The sequence below is a fragment of the Pristiophorus japonicus genome, chromosome 2 (genome assembly GCF_044704955.1).
Source record: "Pristiophorus japonicus isolate sPriJap1 chromosome 2, sPriJap1.hap1, whole genome shotgun sequence".
Lineage (NCBI taxonomy): Eukaryota > Metazoa > Chordata > Chondrichthyes > Pristiophoridae > Pristiophorus > Pristiophorus japonicus.
In genome coordinates, this window is record NC_091978.1 from 160965378 (window position 1) to 160991229 (window position 25852).

At 46.3% G+C, this 25852-nt stretch overlaps 1 protein-coding gene across 1 annotated transcript in view; it reads left to right on the forward strand.

Annotated features, from left to right (window-relative positions):
- Window positions 1-9719: 9719 nt before the first annotated feature.
- Window positions 9720-25852, forward strand: part of commd8 (COMM domain containing 8) — a 63219-nt gene continuing 47086 nt past the window's right edge. Inside the window, exon 1 of the mRNA XM_070863067.1 lies at window positions 9720-9843. Within this exon, the coding sequence (XP_070719168.1) occupies window positions 9796-9843 (48 nt within the window). The 5' untranslated portion in view covers window positions 9720-9795. The remainder of the gene's footprint in view (window positions 9844-25852) is intronic.

Sequence of the window (25852 nt, forward strand, 5' to 3'; positions counted from 1 at the left end):
CCATGCCAGGACTTCAACTCAGGCGATCAACCCGGGAATGCAGAGCCCCAGATCATCTCAACTTGTAAATAACTTGTACATAAGACTTTGGGGGGAATTATGTTATGTATGTAAATATTACCAATGTGTAAGACTTGCCACCAGGAGGCGCACCTCTGGGAGGCCCAAGGGTCACCTGCACACCCTGGGCAAGCAGGTATAAAAGGCAGTCTACCAAGGTCACAACAGTTTGAGCTTAAGATATGCAGTCTTGTGGAGTTATTCTAAACGTAACAGTAATAAAGGCAGGTTTCACAAGGCCTGCAATACCCAACCAGCCACTGTTACATTTAAAATGGTTGTTAAATCTGAGGCACACCATCCTCATTGTAATATTTAAATGGTTGACCCACCTCCTCGAGTTCAAACAGATTAAAACAAGTGGAAGCACCGATACATATTCCATCATCCCGCTCCCTTTACCTGTACAGCTGGAGTGACACTGGTTTGAGGCTCCCGAACAGGATGATCTACAAACCGGGCACTGCTGTCAGTAGTGTGTTTCCCATCGATCCCCTGAGGTCTTGCTGATCTTTCCTGGACAGAATCAATAGCGGAGCCAGGAAACTCTTTTTGGAGTTTATCTGCAAAACAAAAAACATTAAACCGTGCCACCCGACCTGGATGACACACCAGACATTTACAAGGCCCTTTTTTTCCTTTTTTTGGTTTTTTTTTTGTGTTTTTCTTTTCTTTTTTTTTTTGGGCACTAAAATCACAATTTTCCAGTGCCCCCTATAAAAGGGAAGGGGACACTAAAAGCACCGGCATTTAAAACAAATTAAACTTTAAAACGTAAAATCAAATTAAAATTTGGTTGCCGGGCGTGATGATGCACTCCAGTCCCTCCGGTGCCCACCTCTCGCGGAAGGCCGCGAGCGTACCGGTGGACACCGCGTGCTCCATCTCCAAGGACACCCTGGACCGGATGTAAGAGCGGAAGAGAGGCAGGCAGTCAGGTTGAACGACCCCCTCGACCGCCCGCTGCCTGGACCGGCTGATGGCACCCTTGGCCGTGCCCAGGAGCAGTCCTACGAGGAGGCCTTCGGACCTACCCGCTCCCCTCCGCACAGGGTGCCCAAAGATCAGGAGAGTGGGACTGAAGTTAAGCCAGAATTTCAGGAGCAGCCCCTTCAAATAATAATAGCGGAGCCAGGAAGCAACTGAAGCTGCTGCCCAGCTGGAGCAGAGAAACAGCCGAGTGTTTAGTGATTGTACACATGGCCAGGGTGCAGGGCAAGTTGAGGAAGAGGTGGGGCCTGACCAGGTGCCGGCTCCAGCTGGGGACAAGCGGAGGTAGAGGGTGGGGAGCACACTTGGTGCCGGCCATTGGTCTGAAGTGAACAGATCGGCGCAGACACGTCGGGCAGAATGGCCTCCGTCTGTGCCATAAATTTCTATGATTCTATGAGTTTGCCGAGAGCCAGGGCTCGCATTGTTAACTCAGTCAGATTGTTTCATGCGAAAAAGCAGAACTTAACGCGTCCTTTTCTAAACATGACTGTGCCATTATTCCTTGCTCCCCGCCCCCCCCCATCAGGGAATGGTTCAGTCCCGCTCCCGAGACAGCAAGAGAGAAATAGAAAGCCGCTAAGTTAATTTCCCAGATACACCGAAAAGACTTACTCCCGGATTGCAGTGGAACCTACAGATGCAGACTGGTCTTTTGAAGGAGATGGATATTTAGATCTGCTTCCCAGATGATTATCCTTTAGAGGTGTTTACTGTGGATATCTCCGAATCTTACTCTTCAGATTATTTCGCGGGCCCCCTGGAAAGTCTCAATGGACCCCCAAGGGTCTTCGGAACTCAGTTTGAGAAACACTGGTCTATGACAATAGCACAAAATGTTTGGGATTACAGATTATGGCTCCCCTTGGAATGATTAACTAATTAACACTACAGACCGATTACTTAGCCAAAACAAACTAACACCTTGGAAGAGAATCTAGCAAACAATCTGTTCTGAGCTGAGAGTTTCTGCTGCCAGGAATACTTCTGTGACCTTGGGAGCTAACCCTTTACACTCTAATTCTAAAAATATAAGCTCCAAAAAGTCTACATGGAATAACCCATTTTGACATATAACTCCTCCCAAAAGGTCCTGTGCACACGAGTACAGTGGGTCACTTTTGAGCACCCTGCTCACTGTGCTAAGCATTTCACTATGCCTGCTGGTCCTTTCAGGTCCCAGAATTTCACAAGCTGTGCCACTCCTGTGCCAGGTGCCTGTGAAACCTTGCTCCGACCATGGTTCTATGCATTGTGCAGCAAAGTGTGGCTGAGCTGGCAATGAATGGCTTCTGTTAGTCCTTTGACCAAAACACCATGCACTGCCAGCAATTTCCAATGATAAACAGCAGGGTGCTGCTCACAGTGTTTGCCACTGGTTGTCCACAATTGTTTAACCACCACTCTGAAGCAACTGTGTCTGATGATTGATTCACTTTTCTCGCAGCCATGTAAGAAACAGTGCCCATCCTGATACGTCCTTACTACACAGTATAAATTCACACGAGGCCCATGCTTGAGAGAAGGTCAGTCTGTGACCTGTCCTTTATTCCTTAGCACTCAAGTGATGAAGGTGGGTGGAGCTTCCCCTTTTATACCTGAAGGTCCAGGTTAGGAGTGTCTCCCACCTAGTTGTCAGTGTTCTCTTCGGTGTACAACTTCGGTCAGTTTATACATGGGTTACAATGCTGGTTGAATACATGACATCACCTCCCCCCCCCCCAAAGTCTTATTGGGATCACAGGTTGAGTCTCTCTGGTGGTTTACGCTCCCTTGTAGAGCGCCTGAGTTCGGGCTCTGGTTGTTGGGCGCTGGCCTGGGTGTCTGCTGTTTGCAGTGCCTCAGGCCTGTCCGGACTGCCCACAGTGACTGGGCTCTCCTCCCTTTGGTTCCGGTGTTCGGTCACCTGTGGTGGAGTGAACTCTATATCGTGTTCTTCCTCTGCTTCTTCTATGGGGTTGCTGAACCTCCTTTTTGTTTGATCCACGTGTTTGCGGCAGATTTGTCCATTGGTAAGTTTAACTACCAGAATCCTATTTTCCTCTTTGGCAACCACTGTGCCTGCGAGCCATTTGGGCCCTGCAGCGTAGTTGAGGACAAAAACAGGATCATTTACATCAATACATCGCGCCCTCGCATTCCTGTCATGGTAGTGATATTGTGACTGGCGCCTGCTCTCGACAATTTCTTTCATGGTGGGGTGTATAAGGGATAATCGGATTTTGAGCGTCCTTTTCATTAGTAGCTCTGCGGGTGGAACCCCTGTGAGCGAGTGTGGTCGGGATCTATAGGCCAACAGGAGGCGTGATAAGTGGGTTTGTAGCGAACCCCCTTGGAATCTGAGCATCCGCTGTTTGATTATCTGCACTGCTCGTTCTGCCTGGCCATTTGAGACCGGCTTGAACGGTGCCGTTCTAACATGGTTAATTCCATTGCCTGCCATGAAGTCCTGGAATTGAGTGCTTGTGAAGCACGGGCCATTGTCGCTGACCAAGATGTCCGGTAGACCGTGGACGGCGAACATTGCCCGTAGACTTTCTATCGTGGCAGAGGATGTGCTTGAATTTAAAATGTCACTCTCGATCCATTTGGAGTAGGCATCTACTACAACCAAAAACATTTTCCCCATGAAAGGACCTGCGTAGTCCACATGGATGCGTGACCAAGGCTTGGCGGGCCATGGCCAGGGACTAAGGGGGGCTTCCTTGGGCGCATGGCCCAGCTGGGCACACGTGTTGCACCTGCGAACACAAAGTTCCAGATCTGCGTCTATCCCTGACTACCAAACGTGTGACCTGGCAATTGCCTTCATCGTGACAATGCCCGGGTGCCCATTGTGAAGTTCTCTGATGAACACCTCTCTGCCCATCTGGGGCATGACTACGCGGTTTCCCCACAGTAGGCAATCGGCCTGAATCGAGAGTTCATCCTTGCGCCTGTGAAATGGTTTAAATTTCTCAGGGCATGCCCTGTACGTGGCTGCCCAGTCCCCATTCAGGACACATTTCTTGACTAGAGACAATAGCGGGTCTCTATTTGTCCAGACTTTAATCTGACGGGCTGTCACGGGTGAGCCTTCGCTTCCGAAAGCTTCAACAGCCATGACTATCTCAGCACCATGCTCGGTAGCCCCCTCAGTGGTGGCTAGTGGGAGCCTGCTGAGTGCATCGGCGCAGTTTTCGGTGCCCGATCTGTGCCGAATTGTGTAGACATAGGCAGCTAACGTGAGTGCCCACCTCTGTATGCGGGCCGATGCGTTTGCATTTATGGCCTTGTTGTCGGCCAAAAGGGACATTAGGGGTTTGTGATCTGTCTCCAGCTCAAATTTCCTGCCAAACAGGTACTGGTGCATTTTCTTTACCGCATATACACATGCGAGCGCCTCCTTTTCTACCATCCTGTAGCCCCTTTCTGCCTGGGACAGACTCCTGGAGGCATAAGCTACCGGCTGTAACTGACCCTTGGCATTGACATGCTGCAACACACACCCGACACCATAGGATGACGCATCGCACGTTAACACAAGTTTCTTACATGGGTCATATAGCGTTAACAGATTGTTGGAACATAACAAATTGCGTGCTCTATTAAAAGCCCTTTCCTGGCTGTCCCCCTAGACCCATTCGCGACCTTTGCGTAGGAGCACGTGTAGCAGCTCTAGCAGCGTGCTCAATTTGGGAAGAAAGTTACCAAAATAGTTCAGGAGCCCCAGGAACGAACGCAGCTCCGTCGTGTTACGGGGTCTGGGTGCTCTCTGGATCGCTTCCGTCTTGGATGCAGTAGGGCTGATCTTGTCTGCTGCTAACCTCATCCCCAGGAATTCTACCTCTGCAGCTAGGAAGACGCACTTCACCTTTTTCAGTCGCAGACCTACCCGGTCCAGCCTGCGTAGCACCTCCTCCAGGTTGTGGAGGTGTTCTTCAGTATCGTAACCCATAATGAGGATGTCGTCCTGAAAAACCACCATCCCTGGAATCGACTTGAGGAGGCTTTCCATATTTTGTTGGAAGATCGTGGCGGCCGAGCGAATCCCGAACGGACATCTGTTGTACTCAAACAACCCCTTGTGTGTCGTGATGGTGGTCAGCTTCTTCGACTCACTCGCCAGCTCCTGGGTCATGTAAGCTGAGGTCAGGTCCAATTTTGAAAAAAGTTTGCCACCGGATAGCGTCGCAAAGAGGTCCTCCGCTCTCAGTAGCGGGTACTGGTCTTGGAGTGACACCCGATTGATGGTGGCCTTGTAATCGCCACATATCCTGACCGACCCATCCGCCTTGAGCACCGGCACAATCGGGCTCGCCCAGTCACTGAATTCGACTGGCGAGATGATGCCTTCCCTCAACAGGCGGTCCAATTCGCCTTCTATCTTTTCCCGCATCACGTACAGCACCGCTCTGGCCTTATGGTGTACTGATCTGGCGTCCGGGTTTATGTGAATCACTACCTTGGCCCCCATGAAAGTACCAATGCCGGGTTGAAATAATGAGTCAAATTTGTCCAGGACCTGTGAGCATGATACTCGCTCCACAGAGGAAATTGCATTGACATCGCCCCATTTCCAGTTCATGACAGCAAGCCAACTCCTCCCCAGTAGTGCGGGACCGTCCCCTGGGACAATCCAGAGTGGCAACCTGTTCTCCGAATCTTTGTGGGTCACAACTACCGTGGCTCTGCCTAGCACCGGAATGATCTGCTTTGTGTAAGTCCGTAGCTGTGCGTCAATCGGCGATAATTATGGCCTCCTGGCCTTGGATGCCCACAACTTTTCGAACTGTTTGATACCCATCAGGGACTGGCTGGCACTCGTGTCTAACTCCATTGATACTGGGATACCATTGAGGAGCACTTTCATCATTATCGGTGGCGTCCTGGTGTATGAACTGTATACGTGCTCCACATGAACTCGCTGAACTTCAGCTTCCAGCGATTTCCCCCAGTGTCCATTTCTGCAATTTCTGCAGGTATTTTGCTCATCTCTGCAAACTCCGAATGAATGTATGTCTCCACGCCTCCAGCATGAGTTGCGGTTTGAAACAAAAGGTCCCTTGCCAGTCGATCGTCCCTGACTGCCCCTGTTATTGTCCTTGAGTGCACCATTAACAGGTGTTGATGGCCCCGTTACTGGCCGCATTGTCCCTTGCAATGGTGTGAATCGCTGTTCAGCTTGCCATTGTTTCTGTCGAACTCCCCCTCTGGGTTCGACTACATGTTGGGACATGCCTGACTGCCCTTGTCTGCCTGGAGAACAGTGTGCTGCTTTAACAATGTTGAATCTCTGTCCCAACCATTCTTTAACACAGTACCTCTCGTCTGTTCTGCTAGTGGCCATGCTCGCATGGTTTAAATCCCAGTTTCTTGTCGCCATTGATACGTCCTTACTACACAGTATAAATGCACACGAGGCCCATGCTTGAGAGAAGGTCAGTCTGTGACCTGTCCTTTATTCCTTAGCACTCAAGTGATGAAGGTGGGTGGAGCTTTCCCTTTTATACCTGAAGGTCCAGGTTAGGAGTGTCTCCCACCTAGTTGTCAGTGTTCTCACGGTGTACCACTTAGGTCAGTTTATACATGGGTTACAATGCTGGTTGAATACATGACACATCCTACTCCACTTCAGTAAAATCCCTCTCCCGTGGGGGCTATGCCCAACAGGGTATCGAGCATACTTTGATCAGCTAGTAGAAAAGACAGTGAAGGATTTCCTGGCAAAGAATCAGGCACAAGACAATTGGGGGTCGTGCAATGAGAAGGAGACACTAGCAAAGTTAAATGTGACAGAGGCCAGAGAGAGACAAAGAAAGAGAAGCAGATTGAGATTAGGATAACTAAAGAAAGAGTAGGGCCTATTAGAGACATAAAGGTAATCTGTGCGTGGAGGTGGAAGAAGTGGGTGTGATTCTTAATGAATACTTTACATCTGTTTTCACAAAAGAGCGGGGCGATTCAGGTATTGAAATCAGGGAGGAGGAGTGTGAAATATTAAATGAAATAAACATAGTGAGAGAGGAAGTATAAAGGGGCTTAGCAGCTTTGAAAGTGGATAAATCCCTAGGCCCGGATGAAATGTATCCCAGGCTGTTAAGAGAAGCAAGAGAGAAAATAGCAGAGGCTCTGACCATCATTTTCCAATCCTCTCTGGCTACAGGTGTGGTGCCGGAGGACTGGAGAACTGCTAACATTGTACCGTTGTTTAAAAAGGGAGAAAAGGATAGACCAAGTATAGTCCTGTCAGCCTAACCTAAGTGGTGGGAAAATTATTGGAAAAAATTCTTAAGGACAGGATAAATCTTTAATTAGAAAGACACGGATTAATCAAGGACAGTCAGCATGGGTTTGTTAAGGGAAGGTCGTGTCTGACTAACTTGATTGAATTTGAAGAGGTAACAAGGAGGGTCAATGAGGGTAGGTGTTTGATGTGCTGTATATATACCTTAGCAAGGCTTTTGTTAATGTCTCACATGGCAGACTGGTCACGAAAGTAAAAACCCATGGGATCCAAGGCAAAGTGGCAAATTGGATCCAAAACTGGCTCAGAGGCAGGAAGCAAAGGGTAATGGTCGATGGTTATTTTTGTGACTGGAAGGCTGTTTCCAGTGGGGTTCCGTAGGGCTCAGTACTAGGTCCCTTGCTTTTGGTGCTACACATCAATGATATAGCGCTAGATTTTCCATTATTTTTGCATGCATACCGCCCACTGACCGTCCATTTTAACGCTGAATGAGATGTAATGCCCATATATCACCCATTTAGCCACAAAATGGAAAATAACGCCCATTTCTCGGTCACTTATCGGCGAGCGTTACTTTTGGCATGTACGTAACGCAGATAAAAAATAATACCGGCCACTTTTTTTGGCGAAAAGATCAGAATGGGCGAAACCAATGCCCATATCGCCCCGCTTTACTTTCGGCACATAACTAAAGCCGAGATTTAAGAATACCACCTGGCCACTGTTTTTTGTCGTAAAGATCACATTTGCTGAAACTAACGCCCAGAAAATCGGGCAGCATTACTTTCGGCACCTCGCACACATCTCGCCGACAATATTGCTCGTTGAAAAAACCGCTGTGAAAAAGTTGAACTGACCTGAACTAGTTACAGCGGTATGGATGCCATTTTCTAAATCGCAGGTCGCAACATGTAAAAGGCTGCTCTGCTTCAACTTCGGGGTAGTTTGGATGTACTCTGGAGGTCTTTTAAGGTGATGTGAACATCTGAACAAATTTATTTTCATAATGTGGACGATTAGAATTTACTTTAGGTGTCTTAGTGGGGACATTTATTGCTTGTGAAGAATCGGTATGATACGGATAGCTATTGGAATGGGGCCAGCCATTTCTCAGCCTGTCTGGACGACGCTTGTGTCTGTGCACATTCAGAGGCTGAACTCCAAGTCATAGTCAACATCTTCACCGAGGCGTACGAAAGCATGGACTCTGTAAGACAAAGTCCTCCACCAACCTGACCCCGCCACACAGCACTGCCCCTCAGTCATCAAGATCCATGGCGCGGCCCTGGATAATGTGGATCACTTTCCGTATCTTGGAAGCCTATTATCAGCAAGGGCAGACATCGACGATGAGGTTCAACATCGCTTGTGTGCCCATGGAAGAGAGTGTTCGAAGATCAGGCCTTCAAATCTGGCATCAAGCTTATGGTCTACAGGGCAGTAGTGATACCCGCCCTCCTGTATGGCTCAGAGACGTGGACCATATAGAGTAGACACCTCAAATTGCTGGAGAAATACCACCAACGATGTCTCTGCAAGATCCTGCAAATCTACTGGGAGGACAGATGCACCAACGTTAGTGTTCTCGATCAGGCCAACATCCCCAGCATCAAAACATTGACCACACTCGACCAACTCCATTGGGCGGGCCACGTTGTTCGCATGCGTGACACAAGACTCCCAAAACAAGCGCTCTATTCGGAACTCCTACGCGGCAAGCGAGCCCCAGGTGGGCAGAGGAAACATTTCAAGGACATCCTTAAAGCCTCCTTGACAAAATGCAACATCCCCACCGATACCTCGGAGTCCCTGGCCAAAGACTGCCCTAAGTGGAGGAAGAGCATCCGGGAGGGCGCTGAGCACCTCGAGTCTCGTCGTCGAGAGCATGCAGAAAACAAGCGCAGGCAGCGGAAGGCGCTTGCGGCAAACCAGACTTCCCACCCACCCTTTTCTCCAACCACTGTCTGCCCCACCTGTGACAGAGACTGTAATTCCTGTATTGGACTGTTCAGTCACCTGAGAACTCACTTTTAAAGTGGAAGCAAGTCTTCCTCGATTTCGAGGGACTGCCTATGATGATGGCTCGGACCTGAATAAAAATGAACATTTTGACAAAGCGCTTGTGGAGAGGTGCTGCGCTTTATCCCCGGCAACCAAATTTTAATTTGATTTCATATGTTTTAAAGTTTAATTTGTTTTAACTGCTGGTTTTAGTGTCCCCCTCCCCTTTTATAGGGGGCAGTTGTAAATTATGATTTTACTGCCCCCCAAAAAAACAACAAAAATCACCAAACCGCCCCCCCCAAAAAAAAACCAAAAAAGGGCATGTGAAAAGTGTTTGGGGTGTCCCCCAGATCGGGGGGCACTTGATTTAATGTTTAATTTTGTTTACCCCAAATGAGTTGTGGAGAGGCGCTGCACGAGCACGAGCGGAGGAGGAGACACAGGGGGGTGGTACTTGAGCCGAGTGGGCGCGGCTACAGTCCGGAGCCCCGCGCTGACGCTTAGGTCCCGGGATGATGCTGCCGTTACTGGCCAAGCTGCCGGCCGATAGCTGCCCCAGGGTAAGTGCCGCCCCGCCACTGCGGGCCTCGCTCCGCAATCCCATCTCCCTGAAAATGAACTCCGGCAGGGCCGCAGCGGAGGCCTCGGTATTTCCTGCCAGCTGTCCCGCGATTCCGGGGCCCCTCACGGGCTGTGGCTGTTTGCCGGCCCTCGGTCTGGACTCTTCCGTCTTTTTGACTTCTCTTCACTGTTTGTTTCTGGATTTTAAAGTTTTTCCGCAGTTTGCATCAAACCGACATAAAAGGACTTGAAAATGGCAGCATGTCAACAATGAGTTCTAAAGTTTAGGTGCCTGGTGAAAATAAGTTACTTAAAAAAAGAACCTAACAGTAATAACTTATTTAAAGTCCACAATAATTGACATTTCTGCCTCCAGGATGATCGAGAACTTGGAGAGAACTTTAATTGTGGGAGCCACTGGGGTGATGAGCGGTTTGAGAGGCACTGAGTTGAAAAATGATCTTTTGTTGTAAAACCATGCTGTAAAGCACGGAGGTTATTGTCCTGTGAAATGGGTACCGTAGGACTGTATTTCAAGCCTGGTGATTTTTCTTTACCTGGTAGATGTATCTTTGGAAATTGATTAATAGTACTAAAATCTAAGTCTGTATTTCTGAGAAACTGGCATTTTCATGCACGAGGGTAGTTTTTAAGCTCTGCTGGGAAATTTTTTTAGGCACCTAAAAATGAACAAAGACAGTCAACTTAATTCTATTAGATTGTCCCCTGTGTAATGCTTATGGAGCAGTATATGTGCTTGAAAGATTGACACCTTGCCATAGTAGGCTTCCTTGTGTGCAAGCCAGCCACAAGCACCTTGTCCAAGTGGTCATGGTTTACATTTGATCTCGGACATTGAATGGCAACAAGCCATTCAACCTGAGAGATATCACTGCTGAGTCCAGTGCTATCTTCAAATATCGCCATGCCTTCAGCAGTGATTGCTGAACAACAATCATGAAAGGATACCCTAGTGAGATTTCCCCTCCCCAGCCCTAACATGGATGCTGAGGTCAATCGTTGGGTTGCTACTGTTTCCGGAGTCACAGCACCCGGAGTCACAGTGTAGATTTTGTCCCCTAAGGGGCACAACGAACATGATTTTTACAGCACGACAGCTGCAGGAAAAATGCAGGGGAACAGCACTAGCTCTTACACATGGCCGCCTTTGACCTTACAAAGGCCTTTTGACACTGTCAACCGCGAGGGTCTACGGAGCATCCTCCTCCGTTTCGGATGCCCCCAAAAGTTCGTCACCATCCTCTGTCTGCTCCACGACGACATGCAGGCTGTGGTCCTTGCCAACGGATCCATTACGGATCCAATCCACATCTGGATTGGGCTCAAACTGGGCTGCGTCATAGCCCCAACCCTCTTAATCTTCCTCGCTGCCATGTTCCACCTCACAGTCAACAAATTCCCTGCTGGAGTGGAACTAAACTAAAGAGCCAGTGGGAACCTGTTCAACCTTTGTCGTCTCCAGGCCAGGCCCAAGACCACCTCTGTCGCCGAGCTATGCGGAGGATGCCTATGTCTGCGCACATAGAGGCTGAACTCCAAGCCATAATCAACGTATTTACTGAGACCTACAGAAGCATGGGCCTTAAGCTAAATATCCGTAAGACAAAGATCCTTCACCAGCCTGTCCTCACCGCTCAGCACTGCCCACCCCCCCCTCCCCCTCCCCCAGTCATTAAGATCCACACGTGGCCCTGGACAACATGGACCATTTCCCATACCTCGGGAACCTCTTATCACAAGAGCAGACATTGACGACGAGATTCAACCCCGCCTCCAGTGCGCCAGTGCAGCCTTCGGCCACCTGAGGAAAAATGTGTTTGAAGACCAGGCCCTCAAATCTGCCACCAACCTCATGGTTTACAGGGCTGTAGTAATACCCGCCCTCCTGTATGGCTCAGAGACATGGACAGTAGACACCTCAAGTCGCTGGAGAAATACCACCAACGATGTCTCCGCAAGATCCTACAAATCCCCTGGGAGGACAGACGCACCAACGTTGGCGTCCTCGACCAGGCCAACATCCCCAGCATTGAAGCACTGACCACACTTGATCAGCTCCGCTGGGCAGACCACATTGTTCGCATGCCAGACACGAGACTCCCAAAGCAAGCGCTCTACTCAGAACTCCTTCACGGCAAACAAATCAAAGGTGGGCAGAGGAAACATTAAAAGCACACCCTCAAAACCTCCCTGATAAAATGCTACATCCCCACTGACACCTGGGAGTCCCTGGCCAAAGACCGCCCTAAGTGGAGGCAGTGCATCCGGGAGGGCGCTGAGCACCTCGAATCTCATCGCTGAGAGCATGCAGAAATCAAGCACAGGCAGTGGAAGGTGCGTGCGGCAAACCTGTCCCACCCACCTTTTCCCTCAATGACTATCTGTCCCACCTGTGACCAGGACTGTGGTTCTTGTATTGGACTGTTCAGCCACCTAAGGACTCATTTTTAGAGTGGAAGCAAGTCTTCCTCAATTCTGAGGGACTGCCTATGATGATGATGACTGTTGTTCCAGCTGAGATCATCGAACTCTGAACAAGTTCTGGAACTATATTTGTGCAAATTTTAAAAAAAAACAGCACTTGTATAGTTAATCATCCATTGCATAGTAGAATTTAGGGTGCATTCACATTACAACGGTAACATCAGTCAAAGCATAATCTAAGCTGGAACATCAGTGTGAGTGCTGCATTGTTGGCGGTACTGATGAGATGGTCAACTAAGCCCTGTCTTCATATAAATGTGAGCATAAAAGGTCCCATGGCTCTTTTATGACTTAGAGCAGGGAGTTAATTTAATCTGACCAATTTTCATCCCTCAAGGAACAACAGAAATATTTAACTGATCATTTGTCTCATTAGTGTTTGCGGGACCTTGCAACGCACAATTTGGCAGTTGCGTTTATCTATGAAACAACAATGACTACGCTTCAACAAATTGCCCTTGGGCTGTAAAATGTTTTGGACTATCTGAGGGTGTGATGGGTGCTATATGAATGCAAGCCTGTATTTCTTTTTAAAACCGTATATTTAAATGCAGCCTAAACCAAGAGTTTAGGGTCCTCAACCTCTCCCAGGAAGGAGGAAGTTTTACTCTGCATTGTTCCAGACTCAGGTTAGACTGTAACACTCCATTTCCACTATAGAAAATTAGCATCCATGTCAAGCATTGCTAAACTTGTAATGTAAATGCACTCTTAAAGTACTTCTATATTTGCAGGTTTAAAAAGTATTGCAAATTATAAAGAACATAATTTGAGCAAGCGATTGTATTAAGAACAACATTCCTCTTATTAAGCAAAAACAAGATTAGCGAACTTATTGTTTTTGTAAGTTGGTACAACCTATTCCGACTGCAAGTGTTGCAATTTTAGCACTATCTTCGATAGTTTATCATGGGTGCAATTTTCTTTTTTGACTGTTGATGGTATTTTGGAGTGGTTAAAATCCTTTTTTAGTCTCCAGATGTAAAATTAAGACAACGAGAATTTAACACACTGAAAAATTTGTTTGGATGCATTGAATGTAGAAGAGAGTTTTCACATAGCCATGTTAGATTGAATTCTCAAAACCTGATCGAAACATAGAAAATAGGTGCAGGATGTAGGCCTTCGAGCCTGCACCACCATTCAATAAGATCATGGCTGATCATTCCCTCAGCACCCCTTTCCTGCTTTCTCTCCATACCCTTTGATCCCCTTAGCTGTAAGGGCCATATCTAACTCCCTCTTGAATATATCCAATGAACTGGCATCAACAACTCTTTACGGCAGGGAATTCCACAGGTTAACAACTCTGAGTGAAGAAGTCTCTCCTCATCTCAGTCCTACATGGCCTACCCCTTATTCTTAGACTCTGTCTCCTGGTTCTGGACTTCCCATCATCGGAAACATTCTTCCCGCATCTAACCTGTCCAGTCCCGTCAGAATCTTAAGTTTCTATGAGATCCCCTCTCATCCTTCCAAACTCCAGTGTATAAAGGCCCAGTTGATCCAGTCTCTCCTCATATGTCAGTCCCGACATCCCGGGAATCAGTCTGGTGAACCTTCGCTGCACTCCCTCAATAGTAAGAACGTCCTTCCTCAGAGTAGGAGTCCAAAACTGAACACAATATTCCAGGTGAGGCCTCACTAAGGCCCTGTACAACTGCAGTAAGACCTCCCTGCTCCTATACTCAAATCCCCTAGCTATGAAAGCCAACATACCATTTGCGTTCTTCACCGCCTGCAATACCTGCATGCCAACTTTCAATGACTGATGAACCATCCCAGGTCTCGTTGCACCTCCCCCTTTCCTAATCTGCCACCATTCAGCTAATATTCTGCCTTCCTGTCTTTGCCCACAAAGTGGATAACCTCACATTTATCCACATTATACTGCATCTGCGATGCATTTGCCCACTCACCTAACCTGTCCAAGTCACCCTGCAGCCTTTTAGCGTCCTCCTCACAGCTCACACCGCCACCCAGTTTAGTGTCTTCTGCAAACTTGGAGATATTACACTCAATTCCTTCATCTAAATCATTAATGTATATTGTAAAGAGCTGGGGTCCCAGCACTGAGCCCTGCGGCACTCCACTAGTAACTGCCTGCCATTCCGAAAAGGACCCGTTTATCCCGACTCTCTGCTTCCTGTCTGCCAACCAGTTCTCTATCCACGTCAGTACATTACCCCCAATACCATGTGCTTGGATTTTGCACACCAATCTCTTGTGTGGGACCTTGTCAAAAGCCTTTTGAAAGTCCAAATACACCACATTTACTGGTTCTCCCTTGTCCACTCTACTAGTTACATCCTCAAAAAATTCCAGAAGATTCGTCAAGCATGATTTCCCTTTCATAAATCCATGCTGACTTGGACCGATCCTGTCACTGCTTTCCAAATGCGCTGCTGTTTCATCTTTAATAATTGATTCCATCATTTCCCCCGTTTTCTTTCTCCCTCCTTTTTTAAACAGTGGTGTTACATTAGCTACCCTCCAGTCCATAGGAACTGATCCAGAGTTGATAGATTGTTGGAAAATGATCACCAATGCATCCACTATTTCTATGGCCACTTCCTTAAGTACTCTGGGATGCAGACTATCAGGCCCCGGGGATTTATCATCCTTTAATCCCATCAATTTCCCTAACTTACTTTCCCGCTTTATAAGGATATCCTTCAGTTCCTCCTCCTCACTAGACCCTTGGTCCCCTAGTATTTCCGGAAGGTTATTTGTGTCTTCCTTCGTGAAAACAGAACCAAAGTATTTGTTTAACTGGTACGCCATTTCTTTGTTCCCCATTATAAATTCACCTGAATCTGACTGCAAGGGACCTATGTTTGTTTACGCTAATCTTTTTCTCTTCACATATCTATAGAAGCTTTTGCAGTCAGTTTTTATGTTCCCAGCAAGCTTCCTCTCAAACTTTATTTTCCCCCTCTAATTAAACCCTTTGTCCTCCTCTGCTGTATTACAAAATTCTCCCAGACCTCAGGTTTGCTGCTTTTTTGGGCCAATTTATACGCCTCTTCCTTCGATTTAACACTATCCTTAATTTCCCTTGTTAGCCACGGTTGAGCCACCTTCCCCATTTTATTTTTACTCCAGACAGGGATGTACAATTGTTGAAGTTCATCCATGTGATCTTTAAATGTTTGCCATTGCCTATCCACTGTCAACCCTTTAAGTATCACTTGCCAGTCTATTCTAGCCAATTCACGTTTCATACCATCAAAGTTACCTTTCCTTAAGTTCAGGATCCTAGTCTCTGAATTAACTGTGACACTCTCCATCTTAATAAAGAATTCTACCATATTATGGTCACTCTTCACCAAGGGGCCTCGCACAACAAGATTGCTAATTAGTCCTTTCTCATTACACATCACCAAGTCTAGATGGCCAGCCCTCTAGTTGGCTCCTCGACATATTGGTCGAGAAAACCATCCCTAATGCACTCCAGGAAATCCTCCTCCACCGCATTGGGCTAACCAAACTAGTAGCAATCAGTATGTAGATTAAAGTCGCCCATGATAACTGCTGTACCTTTATTGCACGCATCTCTTAATTTCTTGTTTGATGCTGTCCCCAACCTCACTACTACTGTTTGGTGGTCGGTACACAACACCCACTAGCGTTTTCTGCCCTTTGGTATTCCGTAGCTATACCCATACCGATTCCTCATCATCCAGGCTAATGTCCTTCCTTACTAGTGCATTAATTTCCTCTTTAACCAGCAGCGCCACCCCACCTCCTTTTCCTTTCTGTCTATCTTTCCTAAATGTTGAATACCCCTGGATGTTGAGTTCCCAGCCTTGGTCACACTGGAGCCATGTCTTCGTGATGCCAATTACATCATATCCGTTAACTGCTATCTGCCTTATTCCGAATGCTCCTCACATTGAGGCACAGAGCCTTCAGCCTTGTCTTTTTAACACCCTTTGCCCCTTTCGGATTTTGTTGTAATGTGGCCCTTTTTGCTTTTGGCCTTGGGTTTCTCTGCCCTCCACTTTTACTTTTACTTCTTTGTATCTTTTGCTTCTGCCCCCATTTTACTTCCTTCTGTCTCCCTGCATAGGTTCTCATCCCCCTGCCATATGATGCCATTTGAGGACTCGGCTTTTCCAAAAGGCTGCCACTCAGCCCTCCTCCCCAATTGAATAATGTTGTTGATACTGTCTTCCTTTAGTTTATATTCTGCATTCATCACTGGAGTGAGCTGGTATTGTGATTGAGGAAGAAAATCGCAAGATTACCTCTTTTAACCTTCCTCCAGTTTACATTACAATTGATGCCTTGTGTCCAAATATAATTATTTTTATCAGGTATTTGTTTTTGTTAGTTATAGTATGAATGCAGTTCATTGGTTCTCTTTCTCCCCCGCCCCCCAAAATATTTTTTTTCATCTTTCTTTGTTATAGAAATCTACAGCACGGAAGGAGGCCATTTCGGCCTATCGTGTCCGCACTGGCTGATGAAGAGCTATTCAGCCTAATCCCACTTTCCAGCTTTTGGTTTGTAACCCTGTAGGGTACGGCACTTCATGAGCACATCCCATCCAAGTACTTTTTAAATGTAGTGAGGGTTTCTGCCTCTACCACCCTTTCAGGCAGTGAGTTCCAGACCCCCACCACCCTCTGGGTGAAGACATTTCCCCCCCAAATCCTCTCAACCTTCTATCAATTACTTTAAATCTATGCCTCCTGGTTGTTGACCCCACTGCTGAGGGAAATAGATCCTCCCTATCCATTCTATCTAGGCCCCACAATTTTATACACCTCAATAAGGTCGCCCCTCCGCTTCCTCTGTTCCAAAGAAAACAAACCCAGCCTATCCAATCTTTCCTCATAGCTGAAATTCTCCAGTCCAGGCAACATCCTTGTAAATCTCCTTTGTACCCGTTCTAGTGCAATCACATCTTTCCTATAATGTGATGACCAGAACTGCATGCAATACTCTAGCTGTGGCCTAACTTGTGTTTCATATAGTTCAAACATAACCATCCTGCTCTTGTATTCTGTGCCTCGGCTAATAAAGGCAAGTATTCCTTAAACTGCCTTAGCCACCACCTCTTCCTGGCCTGCTACCTTCAGGGATCTGTGGACATGCACTCCAAGGTCCCTTTGTTCCTTTATACTTCTCGGTGTCCTACCATTTACCATTTAATGTGTATGCCCATACCTTGCTAGTCCTCTACAAATGCATTACTTCACACTTCTCTGGATTGAATTCCATTTGCCACTGTTCTGCCCACTTGACCAGTTCATTGATATATTCCTGCTGTCTACAGCTTTCTTCATTATGAACCACACAGCAGATTTTAGTATCATCTGCAAACTTCTTAATCATACCCCCTACATTCAAGTCTAAATCATTGATATATATTACAAAAAGCAATGGACCCAGTACTGAGCCCTGTGGAACGCCACTGGAAACATCCTTCCAGTCACAAAAACACCCATCAACCATTGCCCTTTCCTTATTAGTCAGGAAATTGTGTTGGGGAAATTGATGGGATTGAAGGCTGATAAATCCCCAGGACCTGATGGTCCATATCCCAGAGTACTTAAGGAAGTGGCCCTAGAAATAGTGGATGCATTGGTGATCATTTTCCAACAATCTATCGACTCTGGATCAGTTCCTATGGACTGGAGGGTAGCTAATGTAACACCACTTTTTAAAAAAGGAGGGAGAGAGAAAATAGGGAATTATAGACTGGTTAGCTTGACATCAGTCGTGGGGAAAATGTTGGAATCAATTATTAAAGATGAAATAGCAGTGCATTTAGAAAGCAGTGACAGGATCGATCCAAGTCAGCATGGATTTATGAAAGGAAATCAGGCTTGACAAATCTTCTAGAATTTTTTGAGGATATAACTAGTAGAGTGGACAAGGGAGAACCAGTGGATGTGGTGTATTTGGACTTTGACAAGGTTCCACACAAGAGATTGGTGTGCAAAATTAAAGCACATGGTATTGGGGGTAATGTATTGACGTGGATAGAGAACTGGTTGGCAGACAGGAAGCAGAGTGTCGGGATAAATGGGTCCTTTTCAGAATGGCAGGCAGTGACTCGTGGGGTGCCGCAGGGCTCAGTGCTGGGATCCCAGCTATTTAAAATATACATCAATGATTTAGATGGAGGAATTGACTGTAATATCTCCAAGTTTGCAGATAACATTCAGCTGGGTGGTGGTGTGAACTATGAGGAGGATGCTAAGAGGCTGCAGGGTGACTTGGACAGGTTAGGTGAGTGGGCAAATGCATGGCAGCTGCAGTATAATGTGAGGTTATCCACTTTGGTGGCAAAAACGTGAAGGCAGAATATTATCTGAATGGCGGCAGATTAGGAAAAGGGAAGGTGCAACGAGACCTGGGTGTCATGGCTCATCAGTCATTGAAAGTTGGCATGCAGGTACAGCAGGCGGTGAAGAAGGCAAATGGCATGTTGGCTTTCATAGCTAGGGGATTTGAGTATAGGAGCAGGGAGGTCTTACCGCAGTTGTACAGGGCCTTGGTGAGGCCTCACCTGGAATACTGTGTTCAGTTTTGGTCTCCTAATCTGAGGAAGGACATTCTTGCTATTGAGGGAATGCAGCGAAGGTTCACCAAACTGATTCTCGGGATGGCAGGACTGACATATGAGGAGAGACTGGATCGACTGGGCCTGTATTCACTGGAGTTTAGAAGGATGAGAGGGGATCTCATAGAAACATATAAAATTCTCACTGGACTGGACAGGTTAGATGCAGGAAGAATGTTCCTGATGTTGGGGAAGTCCAAAACCAGGCGTCACAAGGGGTAAGCCATTTAGGATTGAGATGAGGAGGAACTTCTTCACTTAGAGAGTTGTGAATCTGAAGAATTCTCTACCACAGAGAGTTGTTGATGCCAGTTAGTTAGATATATTCATAGATGGAGTTAGATATGGCCCTTATGGCTTAAGGGATCAAGGAATTATGGAGAGAAAGCAGGAAAGGGGTACTGAGATGAATGATCAGCCATGATCTTATTGAATGGCGGTGCAGGCTCGAATGGCCTACTCCAGCACCTATTTTCTATGTTTCTATGTTACGCATTACCCTCATCAACCCTTCGTGTTATCTCCTCAAAAAAATTCAATCAAGTTAGTCAGACACGACCTTCCTTTAACAAATCCATGCTTACTCCTTGATTAATCTGTGTCGTTCTAAATAAAGATTTATCCTGTCCCTCAGAATGTTTTCCAATAATCTTGCCACCACCGAGGTTAGGCTGACTGGCCTGTAATTACTCAGTCTATTTCTTTCTCCCTTTTTAAACAATGGTAGAAAGTTTGCAGTCCTCCGGTGCCACACCTGTAGCCAGAGACGATTGGAAAATGATGGTCAGAGCTTTGGCTATATCCTCTTTTGCTTCTCAACACCCTGGGATACTTTTCTTCTGGTCCTGGGGATTTATCCACTTTCAAAGCTGCTAAGCCCCTTAATACTTTCTCACTATGTTTATTTTATCTAATATTTCACACTCCTCCTCCCTGATTGCAATGTCTGCATCGTCCCTCTTGTGAAAACAGAAGCAAAGTATTCATTGAGAACCATACCCACGCCTTCCGCCTCCTTATCTTTATGGTCTCTAATAGAAACATAGAAAATAAGTGCAGGAGTAGGCCATTCGGCCCTTCGAGCCTGCACCACCATTCAATAAGATCGTGGCTGATCATTCACCTCAGTACCTCTTTCCTGCTTTCTCGCCATACTCCTTGATTTAGTTATCCTCTTGCTCTTAATGTATTTTATAAAACATCTTTGGGTTTTCCTTGATTTTACTTGCGCCAATTTTTTCATGCTCTCTCTTTGCTGTCCTAATTTCATTTTTCATTTCACTCCTGCACTTTCTATACTCTCACTTTAGCAAAATTGGCTTTTCCCCAATTGAGAACTTTTATTTCTGGTCTATCTTTGTTCTTTTCCATAACTACCCTAAATCTAACTGAATCAATAGCAGCAAAATGCTATCCCACTGATACCCCTACTGGCTTAAAAAAAGTTCACCCGATTGCATTTTAGGAATTCTGTACCCTCTGTACCTTTCACACTAATTTTATCCCAGTTAATATTCGGGTAGTTGAAATCCCCTGCTATTGCTGTCCTATAGTTATTTCACTTCTCAGAAATTTGCCTACATATTTGCTCTTCTATCTCACTCTCACTGTTTGAGGGTCTATAGTACACTCCCAGCAGTGTGGTCGCCCCTTTTTTGTTTTTCAATTCAATCCACATGGCTTCTAACATCATCCCATCTCACAGCTATAATTGTTTCTTTAATCAACACTGCTTTTTAAAAAAAATCCTCCTCTTTATCCCGTCTGAAAACCCTGTAACCAGGAATGTTGAGCTGTCATACCTGCCCTTCTTTCAGCCATGTCTCAGTAATAACTATAATATCATACTCCAAAGTGTCTATCTGTGCTCTCAGCTAATCTGCCTTATTCCTTATACTCCTTACATTGAAGTATATACCATTTAGCACTGGGAAACTTCTATTTTCTAGCCCTTGTTTCCTCTGTCTTCCAAATTCACTTTCGACTTTTCTGCTTTCCAATTTCAACTTTGTTTTTCTCCCTTCTGAATCTATTCTCTGGTCCCTACCCCCGCCAAGCTGGTTTTATCCCCCCCCCCCCCCCCCCCCCCCCCCCCCCGGAGCGAGAATATTGGTCCCGGCTCTGTTGAGGTGCAACCCTTCCGGCTTGTACAGGTCCCACCTCCCCCAGAAATGGTCCCAATGCCTCAGGATTCTAAAGCCCTCCTTCCTGCACCATCTCTACAGCCATGCATTCATCTGCTCTATCCTCCTATTTCTGTACTCACTAACACATGACACTGGAAATGATCTGGAAATTACTACCTTTTGAGGTCCTGCTTTTTAATCTCTCCTAGCTTCCTAAAATCTTCCTGGAAGACTACATCCCTCTTTCTACCTATGTCATTGCTACTGATATGGACTATGATCTCTGGTTGTTCATCCTCTTTCCCCCCCCCCCCCCCCCCCCAGAATGCCCTGCAGCCACTCGGTGACATCCTTAACCCTGGCACCAGGGAGGCAACATACCATCCTGGAGTCACATCTGTGGCCGCAGAAATGCCTGTCAACTATCGAATCCCCTACCACTATAGCTCTTCCATTCTTCTTTCCCGCACCCCACCCCCCACCCCCCCCTCCGCCCCGGCGCAGCTGAGCCACCTGTATTGCTGTGGACATAGCTCTGACTGTATTTCCCAGAGGAAGCATCGCTCCCACCAGCACTCAGAACAGAATACTGGTTGGAGAGCGAGATGCACTGGGGGACTCCTGCACTACCTGCCTGGTCCTCCTATCTGGCGGTCACCCATTTCCTCTCTGTGTACACTCTTAAGCTGCGGGATGACCACTTCTAGAAACAAACTATCCATGAAGTTCTCAACCTCGCTGATGCACCGCAGTGACTCCAGCTGCCACTCAAGCTCCGAAACCAGTTGCTGAGCTGGCTGATTAAAAATTTCACTGCATATACATGTCTGACAAACTTTAACCAAATTGTTCTGATGCCTTTTCTTCAGAATGTTGGGTGTTTTAAAATGCCTCGCAGCGAATTATAACATCGTGTCGTGTCACATTCCATCCACGCTTCGAACATCTTTGTTGCTTCTGCTCCAAGCTCAGTCAGCAGTGTGTACACTAATCTGACTAATTGGAGCAGTTGCCATGGATTTGTGAAGGGCAAGTCCAGCTCTACTAAATTTTCTAAGGAAATTGTTGTATAGATCCATTCAGCAGTGGGTGTTGAATACATGGACTTTCAGAAAGCATTTGACAAGGTGCCACGTAAGAGGCTTGTTGCAAAAAAATTATACTGAAGAGAAATGTAGCTGCAAGAATAGAGAGGGGGCTAGGTCAGAGAAAACAGAGAGTAGGGGTGATTGCATGCTTTTTCAGATTGGTGTTCTCCAGGAATATGTGTTGGTTCCTGAAATAAAAACAGAAAATGCTGGAAATCTCAGCGGGTCAGGCAGCATCTGTGGAGAGGAACAGAGTTAACGTTTCAGGTCAATGACCCTTCGTTAGAACTGGCGAATGTTCGAAATGAACAGATTCTTAAGGAGCACTGAAAGGGGGAGGGGAGGAAAGAACAAAAGGGGAAGGTCTGTGATAGGGTGGAAGAGAGGGGAGATTTGAGAGACTAAAGGGATGATGGGCTGACTTGAGATGGTAATGGCAGAAGTTGGAAAAATATCTAGATGGGGTGTGAATGATGGAATAATTACCAGCTTCCATGGGAAACAGAGAAAAAATACATAAGATTGGGGGGGGGGTTTTAAAAAAAAAAAAAGAGGAAAGGGAGCATAATATGGGCAGAGGTTATGGTCTGAAATTGTTGAACTCTGTTGAGTCCAGAAGGCTGTAAAGCTGTAAAGTGCCTAAACGTTGAGCTTCATTGGAACAGTGTAGGAGGCCGAGGATGGAGATATCGGAGTGGAGGTGGAGAATTAAAGTGACAGGCGACAAGCTTGGGGTCACGCTTACTGACTGAACGGAGGTGTTCCGCAAAGTAGTCAGCCAATCTATGTTTGGTCTCCCCAATGTAGAGGAGACCACATCATGAGCAGCGAATACAGTATACTAAATTAAAAGTAGTACAAGTAAATCGTTGTTTCATCTCAAAGAAGTAATTTGGGGCCCTGGACATTGGGAAGGGAGGAGGTAAAATGGCAGATGTTACATCTCCTGTGCTTGCACGGAAAGGTGCCATGGGAAGGGGATGTGATGCTGGGGGTGACTGCGGAATATATTGGTGTCGCGGAGGGAGCGTTCCCTTCGGAATGCTGGGAAGGGAACGATGTGATTGGTGATGAGATCACGCTGGAGGTGGCAGAAATGGCGGAGGACGATCCGTTGAACGTGGAGGCTGGTGGGGTGAAAGGTGAGGACCAGGGGAACCCTATCGTGGTTCTGAGAGGGAGGGGAAGGGGTGAGAGCAAAGGTGCTGGAAATAGAATGGACACGGTCGAGGGTCATGTTAACCACGGCGGAGGGGAATTCTCGGTTGAGGAAAAAAGAAGACATGTCAGAAGCACTATTGTGGAAGGTGGCGTCGTCTGAGCCGAGGCGACGGAGAAACTGGGAGAATGGAATGGAGTCCTTGCAGGATGCGGGTCGGAGGAAGTGTAGCTGTGGGAGTCAGTGGGCTTATTGTGAATGTTTGTCTCCATTTCTGGGGATAGACTATTAACAAAGAAGTTGAGGAAGGGAAGAGTCGGAGATGGACCTTGGGAAGGATGAAAGTGAATGAAATTTTCTAGCTCCGGGCGAGAGCAGGAAACAGCACCAATGTAGTCATCAATGTACTGGAAAAAGAGGTGAGAGAGTGAACCCGAGTAGGACTGGAACAAAGAATGTTCCACATATAGAAACCTAGAAAATAGGTGCAGGAGTAGGCCATTCGGCCCTTCGAGCCTGCACTGCCATTCAATAAGATCATGGCTGATCATTCCCTCAGTACCCCTTTCCTGCTTTCTCTCCATACCCCTTGATCCCTTTAGCCATAAAGGCCATATCCAACTCCCTTCTTGAATATATCCAATCAACTGGCATCAACAACTCTGCGGTAGGGAATTCCACAGATTAACAATTGAGTGAAAAAGTTTCTCCTCATCTCAGGATAAGGGGTAGGCCATTTAGGACTAAGACTGTGTGTCCCCTGGTTCTGGACTTTCCCAACATCGGGAACATTCTTCCCGCATCTAAACTGTCCAGTCCCATCAGAATCTTATGTTTCTATGAGATCCCCTCTCATCCTTCTACACTCCAGTGTATAAAGGTCCAGTTTCTCCTCCTATGTCAGTCCAGCCATCCCGGGAATCAGTCTGGTGAATCTTCGCTGCACTCCCTCAATAGCAAGAATGTCCTTCCTCAGATTAGGAGACCAAAACTGAACACACTATTCCAGGTGAGGCCTCACCAAGGCCCTGTACAACTGCAGTAAGACCTCCCTGCCCCTATACTCAAATCCCCTAGCTATGAAGGCCAACATACCATTTGCCGCCTTCACCGCCTGCTGTACCTGCATGGCAACTTTCAATGACTGATGTACCATGACACCCAGGTCTCGTTACACCTTCCCTTTTCCTAATCTGCCGCCATTCAGATAATATTCTGCGTTCGTGTTTTTGCCGCCAAAGTGGATAACCTCACATTTATCCACATTATACTGCATATATTCCACGAAAAGGCAGGCACAGCTAGGACCCATGCGGGTTCCCATAGCAACATCTTTAATTTGGAGGAAGTGAGTGAAGTTAAAGGAGAATGTGTTCAATAGGAGAACATGTTCAATGTGAGAACAAGTTCAGCCAGGCGAAGAAGGGTGGTGGTGGATGGGGACTGGTTGGGCCTCTGCTCAAGGAAGAAGCAGAGTGCCGTCAGGCCATCCTGGTGGGGGATGGAAGTGTAGAGGGATGTCCTGTGTTGGTATCTCCTTGTTTTCCATTTTATAAAGATTTTTACGTAGGCACATGAGGAATGATATTGCAGTTCAATGCCAAATCACAGAGCATGGCAAACTGAGAATAAATGCAGGAGGACATAGACAGGTTAGTTGCAGTCTGTAAGATTAGGTTTCAAATGAAATTCATTACAGATAAATGTCAAGTTTTATATTTGCGGGGAGGCGGGGAAATATCTGATAGTAAGTATAAATTCAATGGTAAGATTCTTAAATGAGTAGAGGAATATAGATTTAAGTGGTAGAGATATAAAAGATGCAAGTAGAAAAGGCCATGAGTGTAGGAGTGGACTATTCAACCCTCGACTATTTGGCCATTTGCTTAGATCATGACTTGATCTGTATCTCAACTCCAGTTATCTGCCTTTGTTCCCTTGATACTATTGCCCAATAATAATCTATCGATCTCAGTCTTGAAAATTATAATTGGCCCAACATCCACAATCTTTTGGGGAGTGAGTTCCAGATTTTCACTATCCTTTGTGTGAAGAAGTGCTTCCTGATTTCACTGTTAAATGACCGAGCTCCAATTTTAAGCTTGTGTTCTCTTGTTCTGGTTTTCCCCCATTAGAGGGAATAGATTCTCTGTATTTATCCAGTCAAATTTCTTTTGAATTAAATATCACTTTTAAACACTTGATAGATCACCCCATAACTTTATAAACTCAAGGGAATGTGAACACATTGATTTCTGGATTTTGTACATAAAGCAAGGAAGCAATGTTGAATCTACAGATTTGAATTAGGTTAGGCTACAATTGGAGCATTGTGTGCAGTTCTGTGCATCTTAATGGGATAGTACAGCCATGGAAAGGGGTTCAGTGAAGTATGACTGAAATTAATCTGAGAATTAAGTGTGTTATGAAGAATGGCTTGAAAAATTATGGTTTTCTCATTGGAGAGGTTAATAGAGGTTCTGAACATTATGAAAGATGTTACAGGGTAAAGATTGAAAGATTTTTCAGCCAGTTGGCAAAAAGATAACAAGG